Raw genomic sequence first — 26,426 nt, forward strand, 5'->3', positions numbered from 1 at the left:
CAAGAACTGAGTTGTCTTCCCCAGGCTCCGTAGACTTTCTAGTCTATCAGCATTTCAAAAGCCGAACACCCGCCTCCCACTTTGGCGTTTGGAAGGAATTTATCCCCGGTTGTTCTGAGTGGCGCGGGGAGGGAAGGGCGCTCTCGATCCGGGGACCACTCTTGGGGCAGACCAGAGTAGCTCGTGCGCCCGGGCTGGGGTTTGAGTAAGAGTGCTCGCCCGGGTTATGCTGAGTAAGCCGCCTTGTCTGCTTTTCCCGTGCAAAGGTAAGGGGCGGAGGCCGCCCCCACTTTCTTCAAAAGGCCCTACTGCACGGTGAAACTGGTCCTTCCACCCACATGGACCAATGTCCACGTTCCTTTCCTGCAAAAATAACGTACAAACCGGAGCAGCTTCAAAATCCTTATTTTTATGGCTTTGAAGATCCCCCAGGACGAGGCAAGTTAAATGGGCGCCGAAAATGTTAACCCAGAGATCCAGAGGCGTCTCTTTGCGTGTGTCTTTGCGCGCGCTCAGATGAGTGAGACTTTTTTCTTTACTGCACATTTATTTCCCAGGCGTAGCCCGTCCGGGTCACGTTTGCCCACGGCGCCCCCTCGGCCCTGCCTCCTCGGGGAGTCGGGCTGCTGCGGTCCAGGCCTCCGCCCCACCTGCGTGCGCCCGGGCCCCGCCAGCCGCGCCAGGTCGCCTCCGCCCCGCGACGGGCCGGGGCGCGCGGCCCCGGGGGCGGACTCCCGCCGCCCAGCTGAGACGCGATTCGTCACTCTTGCAGAACTTTCCCCCTGAAAATCCCTGCACCAGAACCAGCCCTCCGCCCCGGGGAGGTTTTGATTTTAGTGGCTTTCCTTCCTTTTATTTTCTGTCGTGCGCGGGTTTTGGCCTCGGAGCGAACTAGCAGCTCGTCCGAGTACATGTCCGCGGTAATCGCCCCTGCAACCGGTTCCCCTGCCACCATGCACTGCGAAACAGAAGAATCCAAAGAAGGTATGAGTTTGATTTCTCGGGGTGGGGGTGGGAGGCAGCGGCCCAGTCCCGCGGAGGACTGTGGAGGAAAGGCGTAGCAGGGGGGAGCAGATGGGAGTTTTAAAGGGAGCGGTGGGTACTTTGTCCCTCGCCCTGCGTCTTCGCAGCTCGGTTAGCCTTCTCAGCCGGCAGCCCTTCCGAGACAAGAGGAGGAAGAGTCTGACCTAGCTCAGCCAGCCCGCTGCTTTGTAGATTAATCTGGAAACGAAACGGCCCCCGTATTGACTCCCCAGAATGCAAAATGTGCTTTAGAAAGGGCTGCCTGCCTACATCAGGACAGCCGAAAGCGACTCCCCTTGGAAGAGCCCAAAGAGTCCAGGGTCCCTTGAAAAGGGTTTCAGAAATTGGAAACTCCTTGTGTTTCCGGTTAAAAGGGGAAGCTGAGTGAGGGGGAGAAGTGAAAGATCTTCATTTGGGGAATAGGTTGGTTGGTGGGGTGTGTGTGTGTGTGTGTGTGTGTGTGTGTGTGTTTGTGTGTGTGTGTTTTCCTTGCTGACTTTTCAGCAGTGAATTCATTTTGTTGGGGGCTTAAGGGAGCTGAGGAGATGTGAGGGGCTCCTTGTGCAGCTTGCAACTGAAGAGAGTTTGTCTGTTCCTAACTTTGCTGAAGCAAAGGGTTTCATTTACTCCTAACAGAGAACGGGTGACAGGGCTGGAAAAACTCCAACCCAAACACAATTATACGCTGGTGTTAGTTGGGGGAGTTTATTTGTATGTGAGTGTTTGTATGCTTTGTTTCCTGAAACTTTGTGTATACAAAAGTCCTCTTGTAAGTGGGGGTGGGAGTGAGGATAGTTGGGGAAAATTAGAGAGTAGGAAAGGAGACTGTTCATAATTATGAAAATTCCTTTTCTTTTCAAGTAGCCTCTTGGGAAACTGGTAAGTTTCAAGTCAGTCACAGCAGCCGCTGGGACCTTGGGGAGCAGAAAGGAGCCCCATCATTCTCCATTTGGTAGACAGGAGTTAGGGAGATCCCTTGAAACTTGCCCTCTTCTGTCTTTTACTGATTCCCCTCCCAAAGTGAAGCTCTGGGTTTCATAATGTAGTCTCTGTGGGCTGATGTTTACCTTATTACGCGGTGTGGGGGGAGAAGTCCGTAAAAGAGGCTTGTTTAATAGAAATGCAAGGCTGTTGTGAATGAAAAATGACAGCCAGGAGCATTGTTTTGGAGTTTGATGTGGAGCTTGGGGGATTAATGTTTCCTTGCTGTGGCCTCTGTCCTGATGGAGCTATGTGCTGATGGATGCTTTTTCTGTTTTTGTAACAGCAATTTATAGTAAGTCAAAAGTAGTCGAAAGCAAATAGGAAACAGGCTGAGAGGATCCAGCCTGGTGAACTTTTTTGTAGATTACAAGTAGCATTTAAATTGGTATTTTTTTTCCTAAGTGTGTTTTTCCTTTCTTCTGGGAAAGAAGAAGTGGGAAGAAGGTGGAAACACGGTATCCCAAGGTGTCTAATACATTCCTCTAGTAGTTTCCACGTTGTTCCCTCCTGCCCAGCTCTCTGGATGTTCACTTAAAACCTGGAGTGTGACGAGGTGCCTCGAGGGTCCCTTCCTACCTTGTCCTCACCTTGCCTCCACTTGCCATCATTTACATTCTTCAGATATGCAGTAATTTATCTGGCTTCTGCTTTTTACAGAAAGCCTAGAATTTTTAAAAAATAATAAGAATATGAGGTGCTGGAGTTTTAAATTGATGGCAGTTAGGGTAGAATATGGAATAACTCTTCAGGGAGACGGAACGAATACTTTATTAATAGAATCGTCGTAACTTCTGCCAGGAAGTAAAGGGTGTGTGTGTGTCCATGTCCATGTCCTGGGCAGTTGTTGTAAGACTGGGTGTTAGCTGTGATCTAGAACCTTCTGTTTGGCTACCGCCTCTCAGATATCTATGAAAAGAGCCACACTGTGTAAATGATTTTTTATTATCTTCTCTATCCTTACTAATCCTTTTCCCTCTCCTTAGCTTTTTTTTTTCCTCCTGATGGACTTCAGTATCCCATTTAGTGTGAGATCACCACAAATGCTTCACAGTGTCTACACTGCACGAAAATTGCCTTCTGATGCTTCGTGCCTGATGTGCTGTATTGGGAGATACTTTTAAGTCACTTCTAAGTCTGAGCCGCAGTGAGGGACTAGTATACTTTCTTTGGGATTGAATCTGAAAAAAATATCAAGTCGACTCAGAAGTCCTTGGAGGCCGACATATTTGTGGATGTGAGTGACCGTGGAAGCAAATGACTAGGGATATTGTTAAGCCATCATAGCTTAGAACGCACTTGACCGTGTGCCAGGAGGGCTAAACCCCCATCCTCGTCTAGAGCCCCCTCCTAGAGAATTGATTTAATTTTGCCTGCTTACAAATGAATAGGTGATTGTACTTGAGTGTGAAACAGAGAGAATCCAGGCCTCGCTTTAGTAAAAGCGGAGTGAATTTAAGATCGCCAGACATGCATGATGTGACTAAGAGAGCAAGAGAAATTGCGAGAGAGAAACCCAGTGTGTTAAAAAGGGGAAGGTCACGGGAAGGAGGCTATCAACAGTTTCCAGTGCACGGGGGCTTCCTGAGGAGATGGGTTGATGCCACATTCTTCACATGTAGTGGCGTCCTGTTGCGTAAAGTACTTCATTATGAAATAGGAAAAAATGAATGGCAGCTAAGTTCTCTGAGGACCCTTCTAGTGCTAAGCATCAAGGGATCCAGGGCTCCTATGTCCCCGTTACAGTGTTGGTACCAGGAAGTGAGACAGGCCTTCGAGGGAGCGGTTGCTGTGTGGAGACTTGGGAAGAAGGAAGGGTTGAGGGGTGAGTGAGCTCAGCTCCTCCTCCGTGGCCCATAATAACATTTCCCCACGGACACCACCTCTCCACCAGAATCTCTCGTCTCCTCACCAGGCCTGCCATTTCACAAAGAAAACAGTAGCCCGTAGACAGCGCCCTCGACTTCCTGCTCCCAGGGTGACAGACTCACCTTCACCCACAACCTCCCTCCTGGTGCCTGTGGAGCAGGGGTCCTTCCCTCCTCGGTGGATGGCCACTCTTCCACCTATGGCTTGTCAGCCACCTGTGGGCCCCGTGGCTTTCTTGGTCCCTTTCTTCCTGCATAGAGATGTGCTCAGCTCCCTACTTGAGAGTGTTTGCCCTTGCTGCTTCTCTTGCCCGAAATAGCATTCTCCCCACCTGACCCCCTTTTCAGTTCCTCGGAGCAGTTTTGTTGAACCTCCAGCCTGAATTAGGATCCCTGACTGTCCTCTCTCAGAGCACCCGTTCTTCCAGTCGCTGGCCCTGTTTAGCATCTCTTCTCCAGACCACAAGCTCTTGAGGGCAAGACCATGTCTGTTCTCTTCCCCACTGGGAGTAGTAAGAAGTGATTGTTGCCTATTTATAAAATGAGGGGCGCCTGAGTGGCTGAGTCTGTTAAGCATCTGCCTTCAGCTCAGGTCTTGATCTCAGGGTCTGGGGATCGAGTCCCACATTGGGCTCCCTGCTCAGAGGAAAGCCTGCTTCTCCCTCTGCCTGCGGATTCCCCCTGCTTGTGCTTCTCTCTCTCTCTCTCTCTCTGTCTCTCTGACAAATAAATAAATAAATAAATAAAATCTTTAAAAAAAATTCCTCCCCCACAGTTCCTACTTTCTCAATCTTTGTCATGGCTTATCCCACCGAGGTCTGTCTTTTTCTCCACCATTCCACAGAAACCGCCAAAATCACCAGTGAGCCAGCATTCGTATTTCGTCCTGTCCTGATCTTAACTTTTTTTTTCCCCTGGCATTTGTGCTGGGAGGCCAGTGTTGCTGTGCTCTGCAACTCTTTCCGGGGTTCCTATGAGGCTACACTGCCCTGCTCTCCTTTCCTTTTTCTTGCTGTTTTCTGTCTAATCTCCTGGGCCTCCAGCTGGGGGTCTTCTGAGAACCAGCTGCCTGGTACACACCCCACTTTGAAGGTCACACAGGAGCCTCCAACTCAGCAGGTCTGGATGGAGCCCATCATTTCTTCCTCTTTGCAAATCTGATCTGCCTTCGGTCTTTCCCCTGAATAAGTTGCTCTGTGTTTGGCTTGCTCTGTTTTTGGCTTCCAGATTACACATCTGCAAGGCGTCCTTGACCCTGCCCTCTAGTTTATCTTCCCTTCCACCTGGCACTTCATCCTCCTCATTATCTGTTAGATGCATCTCCTTCTCTCCTCCCGTCCCTGCCTTGGTGCAGGCCTTCCGCATTTGTAGCCCGAAGGTTGCCATAATGCCCTCTGTCATCGGGGCTCTTGGTTATGAGAAGTGGAAACGGACTCCTGCTGTCGTAAGCAGAAGAATTTATTGGAAGCACATTGCGTAGTTCATACATCTCAGAAAGGCTGAGAATGGGCCCCTGAAATGGAGGGGAGATGGAGCCGGGGCCATACCCTGGAATCGCCTGGTTAGGACCTCACCGCGGCCTTCGCCTCCGCTGTATTTTTCACCTTTGTCATTCCTGGGACTTGAGATGTGGCTGAATGTGTTTGGCCATCCTCAGCATCCAGAAATCCCTGAAATCAGCTATCGGATTGGTCAGTGTGAGATTGTGCACCTGCCCCTTGCTGCCCCGAGGAGAGGGCACGTCTGCTTCCGGCTTTGGGAGTGGGAGTCAGGGGTCTAACTCCCACCACCTCTTGCAAAGTGAGGGCTCCTCCAGAAACAGGAAGGGAGTTCCGACGTGAAATCACCAAAACAACAGCAAATATCTGTTACCCCACTGCCCTTGTCCTGTCCAGCCTTTGTTGGAATCCTTTGTTGGGATCACTCTCACATGGGTAGTTATTTCCAGAGGGACCCAGTTTGGAGTAGATGCTTTTTCATTCTCCTAACACCCTAAACTTCCCTCCGTTGTACCATATTTTCACGTATTACTGTTACTGATTTTCTTTTTCTTTGCCTCCACTTCATGACAAGCTTTCTGATAGCTAGGTCTGTGCGTGTTTTATTTCCTGAATCCCCCGCGGCTGACCTGGGGCCTCTCACAGAAGAAAGCCTAATAGAGCATTATCAAATTAATCAGTTTAAAATGAGATTATGTCATGGGATGAAAACCTTTGAACACTTGTGCCGGTTTCCAGACCCAACCTAAAGGACAAACCTATGTAGGGTTTCTTAAATCCTCCACTCTTGATGGCAGAGTCAAAACAAGCTTGTGTCTTTGATCTCTGGGGTCAGGGTCCACAGTGACTTGTCTGGAAGACTGAAGACACCGTTGTGACACTAAAATGCATTGAGCTCTTTCCTGTGCCCGGTGTGGTGCTAAGCATCTGATTATGTATATTATCCCACTGAATCCTTGTATAATAACCTTTTGTGTCAGTTCCACAAAACAGTAAAGAAATCTGAAATTCAGAGAGGTTAGGAACTGTGCCTAAAATCACACAGCTAGAAAAAGTGGAACTAGGATTTGAATGGAGTTTCTGTGGTTCTAACCATAGAACCTGTGCTTTGAACCCTGACATGATGCTGCTGGGGAATGTCCAAAAGCTGCCCTCACACCCCATCAAGCCTGGCTCTCAGGAGGATGCTGTCTGTGGTCTTGCGCCTGTTTGTACCCCAGTGTGAGAAACCAGGAGTGGAGAGACAGGTGTTTGGAGGAGAAAGTGGAGAGCCCAGGCCCTGGCTCTTTCTGTGCGTCTGGGGGGTGTGGGTAGTGAGTCTTAAGTGCATCCTTCTCCCCCTGATGAGAGGACCTAGAGCCCAGCAGGGCTGGTAGGAGGTGCCTGGCACCCACTGCAGTGGGAGGGACCCAAGCACCTACGGGACAAGAGCGGGGCCTCGCATTTTTGAGCAGCCAGCATCACTGTACTAAGTTCTCTCCCCTCATCCCTCCCTGCACCAGCCCTGGCTTTGCAGAGGGAACGAAAAGGAAAGGCTCTGATGAAATCCATCGCCCTGGGTGCGGTTGACCTTGATGTCATGTATAATGTAAAAGGTACAGCATATGCCCCAAGACACCGGACTTTGATGTGATTACGGTTCCCTTTTATGTAATCATTAGCTTTGGAGTGTGGTGTGCTCCCAAGAACTAAAAGTGGAAAATCCATTTAGAGATCCATGTCGCACTGTCTCTTGTGCAGTGGACATCACTGATGACCTGAAACCGCCCCACACCCCCAGCTCTGTCAGCTTCAGTACATCTAGGCCTTTTTCTTCCTCACTTCTGAAATTTTCATCAGACTGAGTACGTACCACGCCTTTCTAGTCCCCAAGTTATGACACCAGGGAACAAGCAGGATAACACAGATGATTAAATTCCCTGTTCCTGGCTGTTGGTAATCCAAGAAGTAGCCAAAAAGTGTGCAGGTGAAAGAGAATGCAGTGAGGCCGGAAAAATCTCAGGACGTAGTGATTTCATCTCAGAACAATGCGGAGTTCCTAGATCTGCCACAAACTCTTTATTTGTCAACATTTCCATCTGTACAAGGAAGATGCTGACAACTTTGGAAAAGAAGGAGGGGAGCGTGGTTGTGTACCTTTCTTCATCGAGTGGGTTGTGCAAAACGATAGTGCGAGTTGAAAGTTAAAGAAATCAACTCATTATGTCTCTGTAATATTTCAGGAAGATATGCAGTAAGAAGACTTTGTAAATAAAATGATTTTCCAGCAAACACAAGTAGAATCACCACTATTTAGAGTTAAAAGCAACTTTTGCACGCTCTTTTATCTTACCTCTAATTTTAAGAGATGCGGGGGCGCCTGGGTGGCTCAGTTGGTTAAGCGTCTGCCTTCGGCTCAGGTCATGATCCCAGGGTCCTGGGATGGAGCCCCATGTCCAGCTCTCTGCTCAGCAGGGAGCCTGCTTCCCTCTCTCTCTCTACTGCTCCCCCTGCTTGTGCACGCTCTCCCTCTGTGTCAAATAAATAAATACAATCTTAAAAGAGAGAGAGAGATGCAGAACTGAGGCCCAGAGAGGTGAAGTCCAGGCCCTCTTGAACCCCCCAACCTTATGCCTGTTGGACAAGCAAGAAGTTTTGCAGACCTGAGTTTTCGTATCCTGGATTTGTGCATGAGATCCCTCCCCCTGAGGCAGGACAGACCTCATCTGTTTGTATAGGCACCATTCACCAGCTGTGGGGGTGGGGAAATTGATAAAACCTAACGGGAGTGGTCGAACACCGAAGATTTCCTATTTCACCTTCGCCTACGTGGAACTCGGGAAAGTAAAAGGTGAGGAAGATGAGGAGGCATCGTGAGTTAAACTTTAGCTCCGCAAATAGGTCCTAGTCAATCCCTGGCTTAGAAAGTGGGAGACCAAGGGAGAGGCAATTAAGCAGTGAGCTCATTTATTTTCATTCCTTTGAGAAAAACATCACTGAGGAAAATGAGCTGCGGAGGGTGCTGGTTGGGCAGGAGCGCTCTTCCTTGGGGAGGACGTGTGCCTGTGTGTGGGTGGGAAGCGTTCAGACACCAGACGTGTGGTCTCAGTAACACATGGGCACCCCGGAGCCCCGGGGGCCAGGTGCATTCTGGGAGTCCGCCCACTGCTCCCCCGCCGCCGACCAAGAAATCTGAAAGAGCAATTACTTAGATCTCGTTCTTAGGGCTTGAGATCCTTGAAGAGGAGCGAGACGCAGACCTGTATGTGTCCTGAGTGACTGCTGCGTTGGCAGTGACTGTGGGGGCTGCCCTGGGGGTTCTGCAGGACTCCGCAAAGCCTGCGGTCTTATTAGGTGGTACCTTATGGCATTTATGGTTGTAAAGACAGATGGGGTTTGGTGTTTGCGTGTGTAGGATCGTCTGTGCGCCCATGCGGGAATACACGCTCCAGGTTTGCAGTGACCAGATTTCATTTTGTAAGGAATAGGAGCAAAGTTTCTCCCAAGGAAACAGTGGAGCAAAAGAGGCCACTAAGCAGAATGCCCTCAGTGACCATGACAGCTTGGGGCTCCTGGAGCCTTATTGGCCAAGTCCGGGTTGACTGGCAAGAGGAGAATGAGCAGCCCAGGAACTCTCTCCTTCCAGTGTGACATGTCCTCTCTGCTTGATGCCCGCTCACCTGGCCCCGGATATGTGTTTTCTGTGGCTCCCCCAGCTAGGCTGAGAAGCGGGGGACCAGAGGTGTCCCCAGAAGCACAGGCTCTTCTGTCTGCCATGGAAGTCCAGTAGAATCCTGCTTCCAGAGTCAGCCTCTCTCGCCCATCACTGGGCCTCAAAGACCCATAGCCACAAACGTTAACTGAGTCAGAACCTCAGAACCTCCTCTGTGGGGTCTAGGGTAGCAGAGATGTGTGTGTGTGTGTCTGTGGAGGGCCCTGCCCTCAAAGGACTTCAGGTTCAGGGCATCCTACACTAGCACAGTGTGTTTATAGGATGACATTCATGATGGAGAGCTTAGCATGAGTACAGCTCAGGGATGAGGCAATGCACCCTATGGGACTCTAGAGGAGGGAGTATTCAGCACACGTCATCATGGCAGCAGTGACGTCACAGAGAAGTTAGTGAGGACTTCAGCTGGGCCCTTTGGCCAAGGGGAGAGGAGAGGTTACTGAAGGAAGGAAGTTCACAGCAGGGTGTAGTGGAGGGCTTACGAACTGGAAGGCATTGGTGGGCCATGTTGCAGCAGTACACAGGGCCAGACAAGAGGCCAGGCTGCCCAGAGGGTCACTGAGTAACAGACAAGGCTCCGGGAATCAGGACACCACTTCTACCCCTGACCTTGCCCTTGGTTCCTCACAGCCTTCAGTCACTACTTAGTGTCTCTGAACTTCAGTTTCCTCGTTAGGAACATGCAGGCATGAGAGCAGACTGAAGCATGCCCAAGAACCCTCCCTAGGAGGGAAATGGGATTACTGTGTGGGAATTGGTGTTGGGAGGTGGAGGGAGGGAGGGTTTGAGCTGGAAGAGGGCAGATGCCAAGTAGTGTTTTAGGAATACCAAGCTGGCAAGAGCCACGGGTTGGTCTGAAGGGCAGGACTGAGCCTGAGTAAAGGAGCCGGGGCAGCCGTGTGTGAATATCCAACCAGAAGAGGAGAGTTGCTTTCCTTATGGGATCTCTCAGGGAAACACTGAAGGGAGATGGGGTCTGGGCCTTGGGTTTTGCCTCTGAGAACATCCCCCTTTGTCAGAGGAAAGAGGTAAATGCAACCTGTAAAAGAAGCAGATAAGGAGTATGTCAAGAGGTGGGAGGAAGACCAGGAGAGAACCAGGCTTTCGAAGCCAGGAGGAGGAGAGCCTGCAGAGACAGTGACAGCCATGTCTAAGGAGAGGTTCTGAAGACCATTGCTTTGCCGCCTTCTCTCTGGGGCCTCAGCAAAAGCTGGGAGCCTAAGATCTCAGCCGCTGAGGGATGAGAACACATCATGAACATTCAGCCGATGCTGAGTGGGAATGAGGGGAGGCATGTGGGGCGCAGGATGACTGACCCCGCCGGGAGCAGGTGCCCAGTCTCCTGAGGAAGGGGGACGTTCAGCCTCTCCACTGGTGCACACCTTCACGTCGTAGTCGCCCCCAGATCCTCTTCTTGATCCCCATCACCTCCATCCACCCTGTCTCTGTGGCATCGACCGCAGTCAGCACTGGTGCGTGAGGCTGACAAGTGAATGTTGGCAGGAAATTTAATCCAGCCCTTACCACCAGGAAGAAGCTTTGGCCAGTCTGAGACTTAGAGGCTGTTTCTCACCTCCCTTTCGCCTTCCTGTCCTCTCCCCCACCCGCCCAACGCTGGTTCTTTTCTCCCTGAGGGCACGTCGGGAGACTGCTGATGTGTTTGCCAGGGACACCCTAGATTTGACAGATGAACGAGAACTTTTCGGGCTTTAGTCTTAGACATATTAAATAGGATTTAGGCCACACTCATTAGTTGAGCCATGCTGAGAATATTTTGTATTTCTCCTCAGGTGGCAAGCAATTGTCAGAGCAGTGGAAACATGTTCGTCCCCTCTGAGAGCCCCTGAGAGTATGCTGGTGTCTGATGAGACAGCTTCCCTAGGCAGGTGCTGTGTGAATAAGGCTTCTATGACACCCAAAGACAGAGCCTGTCCGAGGCCTACCTCACCTGACCAAGTCCCCATTTCACATTCTGTAGAAAGCGGGGGAGGGTGGGCTTGTCCCAAGGAACTTCTTTCCTTCTGTAAAGTTATTTGATAAAAGTGAGATACTAGTGCCCCGACTGTTCTCCTTATCCTGAAGCGCTTATAGCATCATTTTCATCTCTGGAGGGTTAAGATGAAGCCAGTTACAAAATAACTAGAATGAAAAATGGATCCTTCCCCAGGATCCCCAAGTCTAACCTAAACGTTGGACTCCAGTTCTCCAGAGAAAGAAGATGGGGAATAAAGAAGGAGGCACTCGGGGGAGTTTTCAAGGAGATCAAGTACCTACTGAGCGGAAAGGAGAAGGCTGCTGGGAAACCAGAATAGCGAGGATTGTGGAGGGAGGGAGTGGCCATTGGGCAGGTTTCAAAATTTCAAGGGAACAATGAGGAAGAAATGGTAATGGGAGCAGTGTGGGGAGGGCAGGGGTGGGAGACGCAGGGTGGGATCCAGACCCAATGCAGAGCCTCCCAGGGACTGGGGTAGGCTTGTGGAGAGGGAGGAAGGGAGGAGCAAGGAAATAACTCTGGAATGGAAAAAAAAAAAAAGAAAAGAAAAAACAAAAACTTGGGCAAAAGGAGAGAGGTGAGGAGCGGTGTAACGGAGGTAATGGGGTAAGACGTGTCGGTAGTCTATCTGGTCTGCCTGACTGTGAGTTCACAGGAGGTGTGACGGTGAGCCGGTCCCCCCAGGACGAGGCCCGCTTGGAGGCCTGGAGGCCAGGGAAACAGTGGCGTGTGGAGGGCACAGAAGCTCCTCGATTCTTCCCGGGTGGGTGGGATTAACGCCGGGCCCATAAACAAGGCCGTGACACTGAGGAATGCGGCTGCCTTTCCAGCTGCTAAATCGGGCCCGTCCAAAGCCAGGGCTGTGCTGTGTTGGCTTGGATTTCCAGTGACACTCTTGCTGGGTTATAAAAATGATTTCCCCAAAAAGCTTGCAAAGGGCAGATGATGAATGAGAACAGGGCAGTAAAGCCAGCCTGAGGGAGCCATTTCAAAGCTGCCTGCTGTCCCGTGCCATCCATTTTCTGGAAGGCCGGCAGGCCTTTTGGTTAATGGCTGTTAGAGGAGCAGAGAGCAGTCATCCCCCTCCCGGTGGAGCTGCCCCTCACTCCTGGGGGGTTGGCCGACTCACAAGCCTGATGGGAAGCAGGCTTGCCGAAGAATTTCAGAACCAGGGTTTGTATGGGTAGAACTGGTTTAGATTATTTGGTTCACTCGACCATAGCTGACTTGATGATCAGACTGATAACCCTAGAAGCACAGGAGCGATGACTTGACATTCCTGCTGTTGCCCTCGGTCCCAGCATGCTTTGGGGTTGCCCCCTCTTTGCCTGGGCTTCAGGCTTGGGGGAGGGGAGCTGCTCCTTGTGTTTCTCTGCCGTGAAACTTCAGCCGGCTTGTGGCAACATGCAGAAGGGTTAATGAGGTAAAATCATAATTGCTGTTGGGAGAGGCAGCCTCACCGAAGCCTGACACAGCCCTCAGGCTGGCCGGGGATAAGGCCCTTCTTTACCATCCTTGTTTTCCTCTCTTTCCCAAACACACGTTCTTAGATGTCACATGATGGCGTTGGACCCACCCATAGAGTTGCTGGTCCTGATCTGCATTTTGGTCCTCTGCCTTCTGGTTTTTGTCAAATTCTCCAGCGGCCCTTCCTTTCAAATATCATCAGAACAAAATAAGAGAAAAAAGGAATACATTGATGTGGTTGCCGTTGATTGGTTCCTTGAGGGAGTCTAGAGTGTTCAGATGTTTTTGTAAATAGAAATGTGGGGTATCAATTGCACTATTAATCTCAAGGGTGGGAGTGGGAGAAGTGTCATAAGAACAGCCCAGAAACTACCAACAAATAGTCTCAGAGTAATATCGTCTGTTGTTGTCTTTCTTTCTTCCTTTTTTTTTTCATGGTATCTCGATCCTCTGACACAGTCAAACCTGTTTTCATTGTCTATCTTTTAAAAGCTTCACGTCGTCAGATTTTTTTTTTAATGTTCGATGCTGTTTTTTATTCCATGAATGACTCAATTGACGAAATGTAGGCAGCTACTAAGCTTAGCAGCTCGTCGCCATCATCGTGCCCCTGGACAGGAAGTGTTCTGTATAGATATGACTAACCAGTTTCCAGGCTTAAAAATAAAGTGGGGGATTTCTAGACAGAATAGGTCTTTGTCAGTCATTTCAACAGCCCCGCTAAAGCATGAAGCTCAAAGCCCGCCACTCGGCCTTCTCATTTTTTCCGTCCTGTCGCTTCACCTGACATTTTCTATTAGACAGATTGAAACTTATTTTATGGGGCTCATTGGTTTTTCATGAAATAAGAGGAGATGTGAGTTGTTGTGAGAAGCGGCTAGAGTCATGATTCTCTCCTTGTTGCCTTTTATCTTGAGCTCCTTTTAAATCATCACACTCCTGAGGTATGAAATGGGGAAATAATCAAAAGTCACCTGCCCAGGTACCAGCTTTGGCTCAAAGGAGTGAGAACGTGAAACTCCTTACCTGCTCTGGAAAAAATGTAGCATTTCATCAGATACTGAAAGGTGTTTCGGCATCTCGTTGCCTACAGCTCTTGTTTTAGGACTTTACAGATAACTTCATGTTTTTGTTTTTCTTGCAATCTCTCTAAATAACGTAATCTTCCCTCCCTTCATGGAAATACATTTTTTTCTCTCCTTTCTTTCTTATCCTGAGGAGCTTTTTTGGGGTCTTCATTCTTAACACCATCGCATTTTGTGGAAATGCTAAATTAGACCCAGCATTTATTAGATTAGAGCATCTGTGGCAACAATAAAAAGTGTTTTTCTCTCTGAATCCTTCACTCTGAGCAAGTGTTAGTCTCTGAGCTTCTGTTTGATTTTCAAACAAGAAAGTGGGCCAGGGAGTGATGATTTAAAATACAAAACGCATGCAATTGTTTTTAGTTTGGGCTAGGGAAAAGGCAGTAATGCTTCTTTGGGACAATGAGGCTTCGTTTGCCAAGTTTAGAAAGAAGTCCCAAACCCATAAAGAACAGGGTTGTGATTACCATACTTGGGTCGAACGTGACTGTGACTCTGAAATGCTTCTTCTCCCATTCTTCCCCCTCACTGTCTCCTCCTCTGTTAGCAAGACGGAGGCAGGATGGAGTCTGCAGCCTCTGCTATGCTTTGGGTTAGAGTTTGACAACAGTTTAGTATTTTGAAAATATGGGATTCCTGTAATTGTGCCTCAGATACTCTCTACCTGTTCTAGTAGGATGCTTTCAAGAGGAAAAGGGAAGTGTTTATACAAGCCCATTGTTCATCGAATGAAACGATTCCTTCATCGAAAGTGTTTATTTCCTCTACCGTTGCAGTCATCAAGACTCATGTAGTAGAAAGACTCTTCTCGTCTTTATGATGGATGTGCACATTGTAGGCAAACAGAAAATGCTTGATGAATAATGGAGTGTGAGAATAGACATATGGCCCAGGAGTAAAATTTTTGGCAGCATTAAAATCTCTACTGTTCTCATCAATTTCATGGATCATCCAAACATTGGTGATGATCCATCATTTGTCCTTGCTGTCTGGTTTGTAGGTACAGGATGGTGTTGTAGTCAGTAAGCAGTTGGACCACACATGGTTCCAACAGCCAACTAAGCCAAGATGGACGTTCAGAGTGTATCGTGCATATGGCGGGCATTTAAGAAGGCCTGGTAGGCCCTTCTTGCTCGTTCCCTTTGAGGCCATGTGGGAGATGTTCAGTTTCTTAGCTGGTGTTTTTAATACAATGGTCACGCCAAAGCTCAGCGTAGACCCATGAGAGGGCACTAACCAGGTCAGTCCAGGCTGTTGGAGGCCATAACAGGGTAATTTCTTTCTCTGTTGGAAACGTGATGGTAACTGGAGAATTGACTTTCAAATTTGGGTCAGATGGGCTTTATTATCAAAACGTTTCTGGGTCAATGGAAAAGGGAGTGGTTTAGGCAACCCTTGTGTTTGAGATGTCTGCTTTTTCTCCCCCCCCCCCAACTGTTTTTTTGTTTGTTTGTTTTACCACAGAAGCATCTTTCTGTTTCGGTTCATTAGGATTGTATATCTATGGGGTTTTTCCTGGGTTCCAGCCACTGGGACATGGATCAGCCCAGAGATGCTTATTACTCTTAAGTCTACTTTAAAATAAAAAGCAGCTTTTAGGAGAAGAGAAAGTTGTTACATGATTGGGAGACAGGGAAAGAGTAGGTAAATTCATATGTAAAATTCTTTAGGCTGAGTAAAGTAGGCCTTTAAACCTGATTTAATGCTTTTAACAACTAAAATTCCAGCTTTCATTTGTTAGTTTATACCCAGAAGATGAGAACTGGGCTTTATCAGACTTTGACAGCAGATCAGAGGCCCCAAGCTGCTTTAAATCATCAACATCTATGCCTTGAAGTTCTATCAAATAATGAGTGATAAAGGCAAGCTACTGGTCAAAATGATCTGAATTGTGCATGAAAAAAATCTTGCCTCTGAGACCAAAGCGGTGGTCTTTCTAGGATTGGACCGCCATTTTGCACTGAGGCCAGAGAAAAAAGACAAGGCTGTTACCAAGCCCTCTTCTGACCCAACACCAGTCTCCAGCCAGAGTTCAGGCTTCTCCTCAGTACCCCTAATGATTTAAGAAAATATGTATTAAAATATTTCAGATTCTTTACCCTCTATCAGAATGCAGTGAGCCAGAAGTCAGCTCAAGAAAAGATCACCCGATCCCTGACTCCTCCATACTTTGTTAGATGCCGTTAAGAACTTGGAGAGCTGGGGTATTATTAAGGACTACTTTTGGAACCTGGAATCTTAATCCAAGAATTCTGTAGCTTTGCTTTTTTTTTTTTTTTTTCCCTCTCTTTTGCCTGTATCTAAGATTGTTCTGTTTTGTGATGATACCAGTTTAATGGAAGAAACATACTCATGGATCCTAGACAGTTGCTATTCAAGATTTAAATTCCTTTTTTTGTTAGCTAAAATCTCTATACATTCACTTAAACTGAGTTCCTATATTTTAGTGGGGGCAGCGTGTCAGATGGTTTTATTTTATTCTGTAGGACGTTATTGAAAAAAATTTTTTTTGTTTTGATTCATCAGCAGGGAACATACAGCAGCATTCATTTTGGGTATTTGCTATAGAATGTCCCTTGCATTGGAATGTGGGTGGAGTTCTGGCATTTGTGTATTCCTTCCTTTCGGGGGAAATAAAGGTACAGAGAAGCACTTGTTTGCGGCCTATATAAAGCCCAACTGTACAGCTGACAGCTTAAAAATACGGTAGGAGATGACATTTATGTCCAACAGTAACATCTGTTTCCTTCATTCCAAGTTCAACAAATGGCATTAAAGATAGATGCCGAAAACATAAATCCATTAACTCTGCTCACCATCCTTTTTTCCAAGCAGAAGCATAGACTGAAAGGAATAAAATGAAAATCAGCAGGAGATGAGAGGAGAGGAGTTCAAGGGGGAAGCAGTTTGGTGTTAGGGTAAATTTTCAGATTTAGAAACCGACTCCCATCATACATCTAAAGACTTGATTCATCTTTTTCCTAAGCATGTACTCGTTATAATATACATTGTCTCACGTCTTGGAGGTAAATTCATTTTTGCTTTTTTAAGGTATCTTCTGCTTTTTGCAGCAGGGAGAATATTAGAGATCACGTGAATAAGAAAATTTCAGTCGGGGAGATTGTCTTTCTTGTTAGAAACAAGGTTTTAATTGGAGGTTCTGTTACTTATGAAGAACTTATTATAAAATAACTGCTTGATATGATCAGTAATATTTCCCAAAGATATGACCCTAAACGCGACTAATCATTTAAATCAGTGAAATTATATTTGTAGCTTTATCAACTGGGCTTCAGCAGATCTTATAAGATCTCCAATTTTTAGAAAACTAGTTACCATAAAAGTACAAATTGACCATCATAGGTTGTCTTTCATCTTTTTTTAAATGTGAGGTTTGTTAACTCTGCTTCTATTTGCCCATGGGGATCTTTGTCCTTTGTCTCCTTACCAAGTTGACCCTGGTAGCTCGAACTGGTTATTCCCGGGCACACGTAACACCTGGAGTCATCACAGAAGGTGCTTAGCCCCTTTGCCCCCTCCAGTCACAAAGCCTAACTGCCCACCTCCCCATCCTCAGCCTGCGAGACACACTTACTAACCTTTAAAACAACAACAGACCTCAACAGAATAGCTCGCTCTTAGCACACCACGAATGCCTTCCCGACCGTCATTGTATTCAGTGTTTATAATATCCCTAAATTTAAGAAAGAACAAAGAGATGCAGGCATTTATCCCCATACCTTTTACCCTCCTGGGCACTTTATCCACTAGGACTTTGTTCAGTTCATTTAGGAAACGATTTTTGAAAATCACTTCGGACTCTTCCTCGCCAGGGATGTGAACAAGCATACACCAGGAATCTGACCAGATGTAAGTTAGTGCTGGTAGCCTTCACCAGGAAAGGATTTGCAGTGTGGAAAGTCTGTTGTGTAGCCTTGAGCAGTGTTGAGTCTAGGAGCTGTTAGACCTGCACACACGGAAGTCCTTGCAAGGGAAATGCCACATCGGGGTTAGAGGGGTGGGGGCAGGGCTGTCTGTGGCTGAGATATTCGGGCACAGCTCTTGAGATGGATAGCATTGGCAGGAAGCTTTGGGAGGGAGGGGCTGTGTTTGCTTCCCAAAGTGTGTGGTGCGTATTCCATTGGTGATGGCACAGTGAATGATTTTAGGAGGCTCCAGGCACAGGGTTAAATCATCCTCAGTCATATTACAGGAAGATCCATCCATTTCGGTTCCCTTGAAATACTTTACATCATCCATTGGGAATGTCTGTGTTTGAGACTCTGTGACCTTTGTTACCTTACTCATCCTGACTCACCTCCTTTTGTACCGTGCAGGTAGATACGGGGCTCATGGCCTTTCGCAGGCAACAGTTTCTGGTTAGAAATGAATGGTATTGTGTTTGGGTTTTTTTCCTCCTCTAATTAATTTTTATAATTAAAATTTTTTTACTTATTTTTATCATTATGATATATGTAAGGGGGTAGTACCTTACCATTCACATACTATATATAATTCCCTTTTAAAAATATTATTTGTTTAATAATATATGAAGTAATCACAAGGAAATAAAATACGATAGTGAGTGGAAAACAAAAGCATGTTGAGAAGTTGATCCTCAAGGGACAGTGGTTTAGGATGTCACTCAGGTAAATGGGGGATGGCTTTCCAGGTGAAAAGAGTGATTTCAGCAAATACTGTGGGGTGGGAAATGGAAGGCATTTTGAGGAAAAGGTGAATGAAGAAGTTGCTGGAGGTGGCTCAGTCGGTTAAGCAGCTGACTCTTGATTTTGGCTCAGGTCATGATCTTAGGGTCCTGGAATCGAGCCCTGTGTCAGGCTCTGTGCTCAGCAGGGAGTCTGCTTGAGATTCTCTCTCCCTCTTCCTCTGCCCCTTCCCCTGCTTGTGTGCTCTCGCTTTCTCTCTCAGAAAAAAAGAAGTTGCTAGAACCCATAGAACCGTTGGAGTGTCAGAGCTAGGAAGCCTTCTTGCTCAGCTCGATTGCCCGCTGAGAACGGGCAACGGAGGGCTGTTAGCACTCGGGAATCTGCTGCAGTCACACCCAAGTCTCTCTGAAGAGTGATTCAGAAGGGCTTAAGTTCCTGATCATTTAAAGCAGGGGTGGCTAACTCGTATGCCTTGGGTGATTTCCTGGCCAGGTGATGAACTGGAGGGCGTTTCTCCCTGCATCGCACCCACACCCCCAATGTTGTCAGAAGGTCAGATTTTTCTTGGGAAGCTGGAAAGGTGAAGTTTTGGGTCAACGCTCCCAACGTTTACATGTTTTTCACTAATTGCAAAAAAGATTAAAATATTATGAGGGCCCTTTTGGAGGGTGATGAAAACGTTCTGGAAGGAGATAGTGGTGATGGTTTGCACATTGTGAACATAACAAAAATCACCCAGTTGTACACTTTTAAAATGGTGACAGTGGTGCGTTATGTTCTATGAATTTTATCTCAATTTTTTTAAAAAGATTTTTATTTATTTATTTGACAGAGACAGCCAGAGAGAGAGGGAACACGAGCAGGGGGAGTAGGAGAGGAAGAGGCACGCGTCTGATGCGGGGCTCTGTCCCAGGACCCTGGGATCATGCCCTGAGCCAAAGGCAGACACTTAATGACTGAACCACCCAGGTGCCCCGAATTTTATCTCAATTTTGAGAAGAAAAACATGGGACATGTGGTTGGCTCACTTGGTTAAGCATCTGCCTTTGTCTCAGGTCATGATCCCAATGGTCCTGGGATCCAGTCCCTGCAGCAGGCTCCTTGCTCAGCGGGGAGCCTGCTTCTCCCTCCGTCTGCCACTCCCCCTGCTTGTACTCTCTCTCTTTCTCTCTGTCTCTGATAAATAAATAAATGAATCTTTTAAAATAATGATAATAAAAAAGAAAAAGAAAAACACATTATGGACACCCAACCAAAACATGTTACCAGCCCAAGGTATGTAATCTCCTTTTTAAATAGAGGGATTACTCTGCTACTTTTGATAATCCCAACAAAAAGCACTTTTCCACAGGGGAGCGGGAGCCAGTTAAGGGAGTTAACCTTATAACCTGTGTGGACCTTGGGCCTCTATGTTTCCACCTCTGGTCTCCATGCCTTCTTGCATCTCTAAAAATAGGACAGGTGAGAGGCACGGTGAGAAGAGAAATGGTAGCCTTAATTTTGGATCATCAAACTGTATGGATGAAAAGGCAAAGCTACAAAAAGGTGGGGATGGCCAAAGTATTTTATTTTTTAATATATTTTTAAAATTTATTTATTTGAGAGAGAGAGAGAGTGTGCGTGCGCGTGCACAGGGGAAGGGGCAGCAGGAGAGGGAGAGAGAATCCTCAAGCAGACTCCCTGCTGAGCACAGAGCCAGACGTGGGGCTTGATCTCAGACCCAGAGATCAGACTTGAGCTGAAACCAAGAGTCTGTCGCTTAACTGGCTGCACCACCCAGGCGTGCCTGGCCAAAGTTTTTTTTTTTTTTTTTTAAGATTTTATTTATTTATTTGACAGAGAGACAGCCAGCAAGAGAGGGAACACAAGCAGGGGGAGTGGGAGAGGAAGAAGCAGGCTTTCAGCGGAGGAGCCTGATGTGGGGCTCGATCCCAGAACACCGGGATCACGCCCTAAGCCGAAGGCAGACGCTTAATGACCGAGCCACCCAGGCGCCCCTGGCCAAAGTATTTTAAAGAAGTGATTTATTTTGTTGTTAGTTGGCAATCAGTCATAAAATTGATAAGTTATGTTGTTTGCCAAAGTTTATTTTACCCAAATATCTACCATTAGGGAAGTAATTCATCTCCGGGACAGCAAGCTCATATATTTAGAGAAACGTTTTTCAGTTCTTACAAGAGAATGACTATAGTGGCCTTTTTAGTTATTTTCTTTAACTGAAAAATGAGTTTAATATACCAAGTCTGTGTCATCAACATGAAAGGATTATAATTATTTTAATGTAACTATTTGTCTCTATGGTTTTCAGGGAGCTTTATTATTTTTAATTCTAAATAGAATTTCAAATTAGCCAATTTCAATAAGGGTAAAATAGAGAACTTAAAGGTTTTATAATGTATCCTAACTTAATTTTCAACTCTTTCTTTCTTAATAAACTAGCAAAGGCCAGAGAGTTCATGCTTTTCAAAATTTCCAGTTTCTTTTACATTTATTCTAAAAAATGGGCCTTTTTTTAATCTTAAGAAGCAACATCTATCCTAAAAACAGATTTATCTTATTATCTCTGCAAAGTGTGGGTTGTTTAATAAACCTTACCAGTTCCAACTGTTATCAAAGGTTGATTGTTTTCGATGCCTATCTTTAGTTATGAATGGACTCGTTTAGAATAAACTTTTTCCAAAGGTTGACATTGCAATGTTTGTTTCTTAGTAAGGGTATTTGAGATATGATACCTAATTAATAGTACTATAATTCATTTCTAGTCTCGTATTTAGCTTATGTCTTATAAAAAAGGCAGTATTGCTTCCCCCACTCCTCCCCTTTCTTCCCACCCCCCCAAAAGGACCTGGGAATTTTTAAAACCAGCAGATACGCCATAAAGATTAATTGAGCATTTATTACGTCAAGGAATAAATAATAAATTATAACCAATCCCAAGGGTTTAACTTTCAGGGAAAATGGAAGCAAATAAATATAAAGCAGTTTGCAGCAAGAGTTAGAGACAGGAGAGAACATTTCTGACTGGGTTAGTCAATAAAGCCTTAACAGAAGACGTACTACTTGGGATGGACTGTAGGGGAATGGATAAGATACCCCCAAGATGTCTCCCCCTTGCTTCCTTCACATCTCCACTCAGATATCCCCTTTTCAGAAAGGCCTTCCTTGACTGCCCTGGATAGATTAGCATAGCTCCCCTCGACCCCCTCCCCTCCTACTCCTCTCCACTCCTCTCCAGCCCACGCGTGTGCACACACACCCCTTAGTTTTCTTCTAGCCTCTGTCACAACTCGACATTTTGATACAGGTTTGTTACTTCGCGTCTTACATCTCCGTGTACTAGAATCCGTGCTTTCTCAGAGCAGGCACCCTGTAGGTGCTCCATAAAATGTGTTGAATGAGTCAATGAGTAGAGAAGGCTCTTCTGCTAAAAGTCTGTTTTCTGTGGTGAGCCCCAAACTGGTATGGAAAATCCAGGTTCGACTTTCTCTTAGGACATTGATAAATACGGCAAATTCCCCACCTGTCTGTGACCCAGTTAGCACAGCCTATTGATAAAAGGGGGAGATTTTGGTGTGCAGTTGTAGCTTCCTGAAATGAGTGACTACATAACAAGTGTTATGAAAACAAGTCATTATTGCTCTTAACCTTGCCACCATTTCTCCCAACAAACCCTCCTTAGACACTCACTGGCTATCCATAACTTCTATTTAAATTCTTTCTAAAATCTGTAGGACGTACACAGGTCCTTCGGTGTCTGACATTCAGGTTCACTGCTGGGCAGTATTTCTAATTCCCGGGGGCGCCTGGGTGGCTCAGCCGTTAAGCGTCTGCTTTCGGTTCAGGTCATGATCCCAGGGTTCTGGGGTCGAGCCCCGTGTCGGGCTCCCTGCTCAATGGGGAGTCTGCTTCTCCCTCTCCAGCTCCCCCCGCTTGTGTTCCCTCTTTCATTGTCTCTCTCTGTCAAATAAATAAAATCTTTTTAATTAGTTAATTAAGTAATTAATTAAAAAAGGACTTCCTGTTTGGGGCGTCTGGCTGACTCAGTTGGAAGAGTGTGTGACTCTCGATCTCAGGGTCATGAGTTCAAGCCCCAAGTTTGGTGTAGAGATTACTAAAAAAAAAAACAAAAACTTAAACAAAAACAAAACAAACAAACTAGAATTTCTAATTCCTGAAGAGCCAGTAGGAGTTCTTTAGGTTGGCTCTGACATAGTTACATTTATTTCTTTAAAGGAAGGAGTCGTGCACACAAAGAGCTAGAGAGTGTGGGAGGTGAATGAATATACACTTGTGGAGATGACCGGGGAGGGCCTGTGGTACACTAGGAAGGGTGGTCTCCTTCTCAGGGAGGCAGCCACAGTTTACCTCAAGACCACACTGTTGCCATGTGGGAATGGGGGCCTGTTTTGGTCAGATCTTATGATTGTTCAAGAAAATCAGAGGGGCGCCTGGGTGGCACAGCGGTTAAGCGTCTGCCTTCGGCTCAGGGCGTGATCCCGGCGTTATGGGATCGAGCCCCACATCANAAGAAAGAAAGGTAGAAAGTACTTCACAGAGAGCTAAGTGCCAAGCTGAAAGTACCTGGCGGGAAGCAACCCTCCTTCTGGAAACCTCTGGGGTTTTGTCAGGATTTCATCCAAGAATTTCAGAGCTTCAGTGTATCTTGATACTTGGAATGAGATGGTTCCCCTTCAGGTCTGGCAAATCCCATCTCACCGTTGGCTTACCATCAACAGGATCTAGCCTCTAGGACCCTGACATGGCCATAAAATGCTTCACCAGCTTAACCGTTTAGTACAGTTATTGGGGAAAAGCTTTGACAAGAATGTTGGGAGATTGTGCCAAGATGCATATTTGAGAGATGCCCAAGCTGAGGCCAGGAAGGTTACTCCTCCTAAAATACTCAACCAGATGGGTTTGGGATATTTGCATGGAAGATTCCAGAACAGTTGCTGTAGGGTTTGAGTTAGCTAAATATGGTCACTTTTCCAAACAAAAGTGGCTGGTTATTCTGTATGTTTTGGCAAAGGACAGAGGAGAAAAGCAGGAGACAGAGAAGGAAAATGCATGTCTTTTATGTAGATTCCTCTCTTTTAAAACAAAAAAAATATTGTACGTCTCATTCATAGGGCTGTTTTTGTCCATGAAGTACAAGCAAATTTATTTGTTAAGCATTAGATATGTGAAATCGAGTTGATTTCCTGACACATCTTCACAAATTGCTGTGAGACGTGTTGATGGGTTCCGTGGAGTTCACTCCACATTGGAAGAATACAAAGATGAATAGATATGCTCCCTCAGTTGACAGGGATCATCGACAAGTATGATAAGATAGGAATTTAACTCTACCACAAGGCAGAAAATCACATTAAAAGGAGAGATTTATTCTCTGCATTGGATTTGGAGAGATCATTCTGCCACTGGATTTGGAAAAGCTTCATGGTAGAGGTGGCTGACTTGAAAGGAGGAGCTCAGCTTTTTCAGGCAGGGCTGGAGGGAGAGGGAGAGGGTGTAGATACATAATTTTTTCTTAGTTCTCTATTGTGTAAGACCCATGCTCCTTCTCTTTTTCTGATTCAAGGAGTGGCTTTCTCCTGGGAAGCAGACAAGCTCTAAGAAGTGGATTCTAGACCTGGCTCAGCAACATCATGGCATTCGATAGAAAATTCATAAACGATGAAAACTCTCTGAAATGCACTTTGCTTGCAGAGCGGTCATGTGCTGTGGGCTGAAGCAGTGTACCTTAACTTTGCCATGTCCTTGGACACGTCCCTTGACTTCTGAATCATGGGCTCTCTCATCTGCTTGCCTCGGGGTTAAGTAGTAAGAGGACTAACCCAGAACCAACAGTTTCGTAAACATAAAAACTGTTGTGGGGGAAATATTTTGCAAACTTTGGAGTTCTACACAAATGTGAGCTGCAACTTTATTGTCTGATTGTCCCTAGTATTTGACCAGGAGCAGCCCGATGAGACCAGAAGGGCTATGTTGACTACCGATACCCGTAATGAAACTGCACTCCTGTGTGCTGGATTTTAAGATCTGTTACTGGTTTTCTAAGCTCTGCGTGTGTATAAATATTCATCAGGAGCCAGGGCCTCTCACAGGGTAGGAAACATTGAGGTGGAAAAGTGTAGAGAATCATGGAGCTTGGGCACCTGGGTGGCTCAGTTGGTTAAGCGTTCAGCTCTTCGTTTCAGCTCAGGTCATGATCTCAGGGTCCTGGGATCGAGCCCTGCATTGGGGAGTCTGCTTGAGATTCTCTCTCTCTCTGCCTCTTGTCCCACTCATGCTCTCTCTCTCTTTCTCGCTCTCTAAAATGGATAAGCAAATCTTTAAGAAAAAATAAAAGAAAATCATAGAGCTCATGTAGAGGATTTTCCTCTACATTCTGGTAGAAGATTGGATTTTATCAATAGTGGAAATGTTCCATGCCCTCAAGAAATGTGTAAATAAATCCAGCTTCATTGAAAAGTCTTTAAGAGAAGCATAACCTATCTTAATCCAACATAATAAATAAGGAAGCTTTCATTTAATTTAAAAGAAGAACGGTTCACTAAAGTCTGTTTTGTATAAACGCTTGTAGGACATTTTTTATTTCATTTCAAACCCGTATGAGTGATGGAGTTAGGCCCTGTCCAGATTTTGGTTTAAGTAACATCTAAGGGAGACTGACTTTTCTGTTCTCTTGGATACAGTATTAAAATTCTTTGAGACTTTAATACAATAAGCTCTATTCTTAAAACATTTTCTTTGGATTCTGTGCACAAGCTCACATCTACTTTTTGGTGAAACGTTTTTGAGAGGGAATTAAGTCCATCCCGGGTCTACTTAGAGCGTGCCTGTGTGACCAAAGTATGTCTGTTGGAACATTTGAAAATACAGCATTCTGGCCGTACACCTCAGTGTTTATACATTCAAACCACATCCAAATGCAGCTTCTTAGACTGTAGTCCTGGGCATTCTGATTCAGTTGGTAGGGCCGTTTGTACTTCTAAGAAGCTCCGGATTCTTCTGAGGCGGGTGGCCTGGGTCATTGACATTGCTGCCCCAGATACCCACTGTGGATGTCCCCTCCCCAACACTGCCCTCTTGAAAACGGAGCACCTTTGTTGTGATGAGTTTTCCTGGCCTAAGACAACATGTGAAACATAGATTGTGTTTCCAATTTTTCTAACATCTATAGGACCCACCCGTATCTTTGGACTTCTGACTTGCAGGTATGCCGCCGGGCAGAATTGTTAATCCCTCTCCAGCCGGGGGTGGGGACCAGCTCTGGAATATGGTCGTGTTTACTTCTGGAGGGCAAAATCTTTTCTTTCAAGGTCAATGTTTTGGGTCAGTCTCCTTTCATGATAACGTTCTCAAATCTAGCTTCCCTCCACGACTGCATCCAGCAAAAGGGATGTTCTCTTTGCCACTGTTGCCTGTTTACACGCTCCTGTTACAGGCCTCATCATGGTGGGTTCTGGCCCCGCCCCCACCCCCTGTGAGTGCAAGCTGGGATACTGTTTTTTATCATTGAAACCACAGTATCTGAGACATCCTAGACACTCAACAGAAGTTTTGTGAAATGCTTCGTGTCTATGGGTTAATGTTCTCATTTTATATGGATCATTCTCACGGAATCCTCATAAAGGCCTCAGGTGGCCTCATGTGCACACGGGGAAACTGAGGCATGGAGAGGTTAGGTAATTTGCCCCAGGGACACTGCACTCAGTGGCGGAGCCAGACTTCCAGCCCAGACAGTGTGACTCTGGAGTCTGTACTCACATTGCCTGGCTTTGCACAGGACAATTGTGAATCTGTTCCAGAGGGATAACAAGTCAATTTGTTAGCCAGTAGTTTTCACTGGCCTTATCCTACAAATTTGTACAAATAGTGGAACCTTCATGTAATTAATTTGGAAAACTTGGGTAAATAAAGGTAAGGTGTTTCTTGACTGTTTTACTAATCCTCCAGACTTTAATGTTACTGATGTTTTCTGTGCATCTCAAAGGGTATCTTAGTATACACTGTTTCCCAAATTTCTTTCACCAGAGAGTACTTTTTTTTTTATAAAGTTGCATTTCTTTAGAATTGCAAGCCTGTAAGACTTCTATGTGCTGCTCAGTATCTTTGCGTATGCTTATCT

The 26,426-nt window shown here is 46.2% G+C and overlaps 1 protein-coding gene across 4 annotated transcripts in view; it reads left to right on the top strand.

The window, feature by feature from the left end:
- Positions 1–26,426, top strand: part of TNFAIP8 (TNF alpha induced protein 8) — a 111,730-nt gene that overhangs the window by 75,419 nt on the left and 9,885 nt on the right. Inside the window, exon 1 of one of the 4 annotated variants that reach the window (XM_011220021.3) lies at positions 735–984. The exons of the other annotated variants lie outside the window; for them this stretch is intronic. Within the exon in view, the coding sequence (XP_011218323.1) occupies positions 912–984 (73 nt within the window). The 5' untranslated portion in view covers positions 735–911. Of the gene's footprint in view, positions 1–734; positions 985–26,426 lie in introns of those variants that run through there. 4 annotated transcript variants of the gene reach the window in all.

Source organism: Ailuropoda melanoleuca, chromosome 3 (assembly GCF_002007445.2).
Source record: "Ailuropoda melanoleuca isolate Jingjing chromosome 3, ASM200744v2, whole genome shotgun sequence".
In the NCBI taxonomy this organism is placed as follows: Eukaryota; Metazoa; Chordata; class Mammalia; order Carnivora; family Ursidae; genus Ailuropoda; species Ailuropoda melanoleuca.